Here is an 8243-nt window from a genome sequence, read left to right on the forward strand (position 1 = left end):
GTAAATATTAAAATACGTATGTTGTAATTAATATAACGACAATAATACATATAGTTTGGCACCAAACTATGAGTGTTCTGTTCTGAAGCTACTTAACGAAAATGATGTAATTTTATGATCAAAACAATGTAATAAATTGTTAGTTAAATTTTATGAGCAACACTATGAATTAAATTGTTAGTTAAATTTTATGAACAAAACCATGTAATAAATTGTTAGTTAAATTTTATGAACAATACCATGAATGAAATGTTAGTTAAATTTTATGAGCAAAACCGTTCAATAAATTTTAGTTAAATTTTATGAGAAAAACTGTGTAATAAATTGTTAGTTAATTTCTTTCTCTCAATAAATAGTATTCCGGTGTTTTGATAAATTTTATGCCAAAACATTAAAATTATTATTTTTAAATAAAAACTAATGAAGTCACACAGCGTGTATTACAAACCTGTATTACAATTGCAACGCCTTTTCTTAAGGCATTATTTTGAGAGAAATCATGTAATAAATTGTTAGTTAAATTCATTCTCTCAATAAATGCTATGCTGGTGTTTTGATCAATATTCTGCGAAACTATTAAAATTATTATATTTTAAATAAAAACTAATGGATTTTTGACCTCGCTTAATTTGATAAATATTAAAATAAGTATGTTGCAATTAACATAACAACAATAATACATATAGTTTGGCAAAAAAAGTGAGTGTCCGGTTCTGAAGCTACTAAACGAAAATGGTGTAATTTTGTGATCAAAACCATGTAATAAATTGTTAGTTAAATTTTATGAGCATCACCATGAATTAAATTGTTAGTTAAGTTTTATGAACAAAACCATGTAATAAATTGTTAGTTAAATTTTATGAACAAAACCATGAATAAAATGTTAGTTAAATTTTATGAGAAAAACCGTTCAATAAATTTTAGTTCAATTTTATGAGCAAAACTCTGTAATAAATTGTTAGTTAATTTCTTTCTCCCAATAAATAGTATTCCGGTGTTTTGGTAAATTTTCTGCCAAAACATTAAAATTATTTTTTAAAATAAAAACTAATGAAGTCTCACAGCGTATTTCACAAACCAGTATTACAATTGCAACTCCTCTTTTCTTCTTAATGCATTATTTTGAACAAAATCATGTAATAAATTGTTAGTTAAATTTTATGAGAAAAATCACGAATAATGGTTAGTTAAATTTTATGAGAAAAGTCATGAATAAATTGTTAGTTAAATTTTATGAACAAAGCCATGTAATAATTTGTTAGTTAAATTCTATGAAGAAGCCATGTAGTAAATTGTTAGTTAAATTTTCTGAGCAAAATAGTGTACTAAATTGTTTGTTAATTGTATGAGCACCACCATGTAATAAATTGTTAGTTAAATCCATTCTCTCATTAAATGGTATTCCAGTGTCTTAAGAACATTTTCTGCCAAACCATTAATATTATTTTTTTAAATAAAACCTAATGAATTTTTGGTCTCTATTAAGTTGGTATATATTAAAATAAGTATCTTGTAATTAATATAACGACAATAATTCATATAGATTGAAATAAAAATAGAGTGTCCGGTTCTTTTTTCTTCGACTGTACTCGATGATACTCGACGAAAATCTGGACAGTAGCGATTTATTTTGCAAACATTAAGTATGTTTTGATTTGATCATTTGTAATGGTATTGTATATAAAATTGTAATCCAAGGAGATTTTTTAAAATCAAAAGTATAAAAATATTGAGATAGTTCTAACAGAAGCACACAAATATTCTTACAGCTGTAAAGCATAAACGCTGGAACTGCTGGTGGACTACTATTTTAAGAGTTGAACCTATCAACTCTGTACAAACGGTCTGCAAATTTGAGGTTAGTAATCTATATTTTATTACTCGTAAGATCGAAATTGTTGCCTTGCTTTCTACTCACATAGCAAATATGACGAATCTCCATACTGTTTAAAAACGAATGGATATCGATCTTATCTATATTTAAAATTATTTAACACTTTTTTTTTATCTAAACCATAGTAATGTACCGCAGTAGAAATAAGCGTTTTTTTATATATCTACTGAGAAGAGGAAATTTTAACAGACCTCTCACTGTTTACCTTTGTCTGAAGGGGGTAAATCCTGGTCTGAATAAATCGAAAGGTCATTGTGGTAGATTAACGTTGTTAAATAAGGAAATAGGTTTGTCTCTAAATCTTACACGTTATCCGTCTTTCCTTTGTCAAAAAGTCACGTCAGAAAGTGAAGAGATGAAGGCAACTCTTAAATTATTCCAGGATCGGACGTTAGTTGTAAATCATCCGGCCGTTTCGAGGAGCCGAGGCAAATCCTCGACCACCGCTAATAGATTCTCTGTCTGGCAGAGGGGGTGGGCGGCTGTTAAATTACAGGGGCTGTGAGGCCGAAGGCACGATAATCCTTCCGATAAAACATTAACGACGGCCTAGCTAAAGCTAATCCTCGCCGTGTATCCGACTCGGCATAATCCCACTGCTCTCCCGGCCACAAAGCCATACCAGCATTAACAACTCTCTGGAGCGAACAGGGTAGTTCCGGGAACTGCGGAACAGGAGAGGGTCAACGGAGAAGTTAAAAGCCGTTCCATTCATGTCTGTCTGTGTTTATTATTTATTATTATTATAAGTTAGTCACTAAATTAATGCTCTTGCAAGCTTCTAAATTAATATTTTATGTATGGCTGAAGAAATGGTTTATTTAATACTTCCAGCTACATAAAGTTTATTAATCCGAGTCAAACCGTCAAACATAAAAAGGGGTGATTCATTTCTTATCTACGATAAGTACAATGCTCACATAAATTAATAAGCTAATTTATAAGCTTTTTATATTAACTATCTACACTAGATAACAGACAAGTCTAGTTTTGTTATGAAGAAACTTTAATTCAGATTTTGAACAAACTTCATTTCCGTTTAGGATTTCAGAAGAATTTCAGAGGAAACGTTTAATTTTCTAGAAGAACGAGAAGGAATTTCAAAAATAAAGGAAGAAAGTAATCATCAGAATTATAAAACTTTTATCATTATCATTCAGTGCAAAGGACCGAAGTTTCAGAAAGTAGATCGCACATTGTATTTTTTTTTAATTAATTTTTTTACGAGGGTTCCCAACAGCAGAGGTTATATAAACCCTCAGGGTGCCGGTGTTTTTGGAAAAAAGCCCATTTGTAAGTATATCGGGTTCGAAGCCGCTGGATTCGAACCCGGGACCTTTACCTTAGAGTGATGAGCGCCGTGTCAAAGACTAAACCTTGCAGCCACCGACGCCCCCTCGCAAATTGTATTCATTTAATTTTATTTACATTGCAAGGCATAGTTTATTGTCTGATAAATAATAAGTATAAAAGTATAAAGTTATTTTTACTTCATTTATTTGTATCTACAACTGTACATGTATTATACAACCAGCAGATTGGATTTCAGATTATGTGTTTGGCATTATGGGCGTTATAGAGACAGCTACCCATTGGCTGTTGCTCTGGATTAATAAAATGATATTAATCATTTAAGAGGTCTCTTATCCATATTCTTTTCAGACGTTTACGTGGTAATTGTGGGGAATGGAGTAATTGTATTTGTGTGTTGGTGTGATTTTGTAATTTACTATGAAAACGTCTGTAATATGTTTGATGGATGAAAAAACTGTTGGGATTTGAAGATCTCTGTGAAGTGTATTATTTTTTACATAAAAAGGGGCAGAAACAATTAGTCTTAAAATTTTGGATTGAAAACTTTGTAATCTTTGAATATTGGAACACTTCGCCGATCCATATACTTGGGACCGTACATCCAAATAGGTTTGAGTAGGTATATGTATTTCGAAAATTTTGATTTTAATTAATAATTGGTAAAGTTTCACGACGGAGTGTAAAGGTGATATGTTGTGACGTTGAGGGNTGTTTTTTCAAAGTGAACGTACATTGGATGCACTTTTCTCCGTTTAACCTTGTCCTCCACTTTTTGCACCAACCTTCGATGATAGTTTTTAATAAAAGGTTTTAATTGAAGTGATAAAAAGACAGGTAGATGATAAGTCGGTGGAGGTGTTTGTGTGAAAAGGGATATTATTTATTCTCTTACAAACAAAAAAATCCAGTAGATCCGCAGATTTTTTGTTTGATGTTGGTAGAACATAGAAGTATAAAGTAAAAAAAATAAACGGAAACTGAGGGCATGCTAGTCCGAGAAGACATCAGAAATTCCACCTCACTTGCTAAAAATGCCCCCAAATAATATGATTCGGTTTTGGACTTGAGCTCTGCATACATACACACATACACAGATTTGAGCCAATCATTTCTCGCAGTCCACCGCCAATTTCAGCTTCAGTGCTTTACAACAAATCACGGAAGGCCTGACTCGAGTATCAACGCGGGTGGTGGCAGACTGGGGGCAGACCTCAGTCTTATCATGATGCTGTCGACACCTAGGTCAAATCATCACACTGTTCTTAATCCAATCGAATTCTTACTCCCATTCATTCTTAAATACATTCTGTCCTATACCATTCATGCAAGTTATCGTTACGTTAAGTACGCTATTACTGATATTTTCATTCATGATAAAATGGCTACAAATTACAAAAGTTTTTAGTTATTCTTTGTTTAGTGATGAATGCACTATTATTTATTAAATAATAATATTTATTTTAAAGATGAGATGATGCATCGACCTGCTTGCTGAACAACTTGAGTAAAAGAATCTTCAGTGAGGTCACACCAGAAACAACAAACTCTTTAGGTCTTTGCCGAGCTTTCGACGATTATACCGTCATCATCAGGGACTATTAATTTTAGCAAAGTACCACTGTTAGAAACATGTTATATCCTTTAAAAACAGAATTACAAAGAACAATTATTTATCTTACTTTAACTAGATGAGTGTTTAAATATATCTGAAGAACAAGAAACTGCATATGTAATAATAATAATTAAAATTAGGTGAAGCTCAGTATCTAAAACAATGAACAGTTTGGAGTTAATAAAAACAATAAAACAATGTAATATAAAATAAATATTTATTTTCTTTTTATGTATGTGGCATAGCTCAGGTAGATGGTTGAAAAACCACGTCTTAGAAGCTATTTGCTATTACTTTTTTAAGCTATCATTATTATTAGTTGTATTTTAACTATTTTCTACATACTGTTTGAAAGGCTGTACAGAAAATGTATGTATATGTCAGTTGGAGATCGTGAGGTGCGGTCTGGTGTGACGTAGGTTTTAGAAAAAAATTTCTTTATCATACCAACGTTTCGATCTTTATTGAGATCATCTTCAGAGCCTTGTGTTGTCCTCATTTCAACAAAAAAGTTCTCTGATTGATCGCCGATGCAAGTTTTTCTCACTGTTGGCTATGTCCTTCAGAATATTGGCATGAACACGGAGGTCAGCGAGGACAGTTTGCCGACCCCCTTTAAGTGTAGGGGTGGGTCCTCAGAGGAGCTTTTCTGAGATCCTACTAGTACAGACTTTTAGTAGCATGAATGTGAATTGTGTCTGTTTGTAAATGTAGTTTAATTTGAACCAATTTGGTATATTTGGGCAAAGATAACAATATGAAGGATTTTGAAAACTGTTTTTTTTGTCATTATCTAAAAAAAATAATGGAATTCACATTTAGGTTTATTTAGCTTGTTTCTTATGCGAAATAGTAATAATTCTATATTTTTAAGAATTAATGTGACTGTTACATGAACCAGATATTGAAACAATCGTGTAAGAACGGCGGTAGGAAGCTACTATATTTAACATCAGTTTTATTTGTATTTGGAGAAATTTATCCTGGAAAGCTCCACCATTTTAGGCGTTCTAAAAACCTCGCTTCCAGCATGGCACAGTTTGCGGAAGTGATCTGTCCAGGCATAGCGCAGAGTCCTGTACACGTCAGTCATCGTTTAGCTAGATGGTGGAACTCGCCTCCTTGAATGACGCCAATTTCCTCTGCCTCCTAAATCATTCAAGCGTACCGTTTCTCCACATTTTCTCATTAACTGCTCCCTAATTGTCAGTCAATATTATTTATTCACCTATTTACCGAAAGAAAAAGTACATCTGATAAAGAAAATTTTTTTTGCCAATTTTAAAAATGGCTCCAGTATACATGTCGTTGTCGAGTTCCATGGTCATTCCTTTCTTTTGGGTGTTTTTGGTTTTGTTCATTTTATTGTGAGTAAAAAAGGTTTTAAATTTTTATTTTAATATTACACGCCACTTCTTACATAAACAATAACACACTTTACACGGATCTTCACTTGCCCACAGTTTTTTCAACCACCAAAACATATTACAGACGATTTACAGAAAATTATAATATCACGCTAATACACAAATACGATTATTCCATTCCCTACGATTACCAGGTACTTATATAAGAAAACCACATATCAACAATTGAAAAATGGAGCAATCTTTGTAAAATAATGTTTAACCCCTCAAAGTCACTACTCCGTCGTGAGACTCGTTCTAGCATAAACTTACAGCCTTGTAGTTTAGCATATAATACAATGAAGTTAACGATTTGGGACTTACATTTGCTAGAAAACTAACTTAAACTCCAAAAACACGATTAAAAAAAACAGACACTTAGGGAGTAGATTTAAAATGCTTTATTATCTATTTAATCTACCATCAAAATTACCATTAAAATCAAAACATTCGACATACTACTCAAACATTTTTTAATGTACGGGTGCCAGGCTTATGGATAAGCCAAAAATTCCAATATTCAAAGATTACAAAGTTTTCAATTCAAAATTTTATGACTAATTGTTTCTGCTATTTTTACATAAACGATAACACACTTTACAGGGATCTTCACATGCCACCAGTTATTTCATCCATCGAAACATATTCCAGACGACTTTACAGGAAATTACAAAATCACACTATCACACAAATACGATTATTCCATTCCCAATTCCGGACAATTGCCAGGCAAGCGATTGAAAATATTATGGATAAGGGACCTCTTAAATGGTTATTATCATATTATTAATCCAGATTGACTGCCATTGGGTAGCTTTCTCTATAACGTCCGTAATGCCACAATCAAAAATTGAAATCAGATCTGCTGGTTATAATAATACGTATATATCTGTTATCTATCAAGTGGTAGAGCAGCGGCGTATTTAGGCGAAGGTCGTAAGTTCGAATCCCGCTCGTGACACTGATTTTTTTAATCTCAACCAAAGCCTTAATTGAAAATACGTATATAGTTGTAGATGAAAATGAATGGAGTAAAAAAATGTTACACGGTTCAAAATTATTACAGATGTTATCTAGTGAAATTTGAAATTATTTTTATTTAATTTTCGGATGACAGAATTTTCTTATTTTAGTTGAATTTTCTTTTCATAATGTCTTTGCAGGAGCCGAGCAGTCTTTCAAAGCAATCTGTCTGCAAGAAAGCTAAGCGTACTGACCCTGAAGCGATATAGGCGTTTCGGTTTTCCTCTGGCATTACGGAAATTTCACCGAAGTGGTCGCCTTTCTTCAGAACTGAAAGGACAGTCCCGTTTTCGTTCCCTTCTTTCACGAGTACGCTACCCGATTCGACGAAAAACATCCCGCCGGCTTTGTCTCCGACTCTGAACACGACCTCCCCGTCTTTGAAAATCTTCGTGTCGAGGGTGTCCGAGAGCTTGTTCTTCTCTGTAGTGTCGAGGACGCGGAACATGGGCACCGAGGAGAGGGCCTCGTCGTAGAACTTACGCTTCCGGAAGGCACCGTTTACGACGATCTTTCTGAACGTGACCCGGTCCATCCTCCAGAGACTGCCGTCTGAAAGAGCCGCGACGCTACACGTTCTAGGCATGTTGTACAAGAGGGCGATCTCGCCGAAGTGGCCCTTGTTCTCGAGCCTCTGGAGGACTTTAGATTTTCCCAGTTCCTCTTTGCTCATCTCGAATATTCCGTCCTGGATCACATAAAACGAATCGCCCTCGTCGCCCTGTTTGAAGACCCAATCGCCGCATTTTACTTTGATGTCCGCCATGGCGTTTACGACTTCTTGTATCTGGTCGGAGTCAAGCCCTTTGAAAGCTAATATCCCGCTGGTCTCCTCGGTGAGTTTCTGAGCCTCTTCGGACGTTTTGTTGAAGAAGGGCACCGTAACGTTCGAGTCCATGTCGGGGTTGATCGATTCCGAAAAAATGGAATGTCTCCGAGAAGGATCCAGGATGTACAAGAACTCGTTCGCTCCGATATCAGGAAGTTCTCCCAT

At 34.1% G+C, this 8243-nt stretch overlaps 1 protein-coding gene across 1 annotated transcript; it reads right to left on the reverse strand.

Annotated features, from left to right (window-relative positions):
* Positions 1-7355: 7355 nt before the first annotated feature.
* LOC106673447 (cAMP-dependent protein kinase type II regulatory subunit-like) lies at positions 7356-8243 on the reverse strand. The gene has a single exon (XM_014405574.1). The coding sequence runs from the start codon at positions 8241-8243 to the stop codon at positions 7356-7358; it is 888 nt and encodes a 295-aa protein (XP_014261060.1).

Source organism: Cimex lectularius, unplaced genomic scaffold (assembly GCF_000648675.2).
Source record: "Cimex lectularius strain Harlan isolate CLEC.00 unplaced genomic scaffold, Clec_2.1 scaffold15, whole genome shotgun sequence".
In the NCBI taxonomy this organism is placed as follows: Eukaryota; Metazoa; Arthropoda; class Insecta; order Hemiptera; family Cimicidae; genus Cimex; species Cimex lectularius.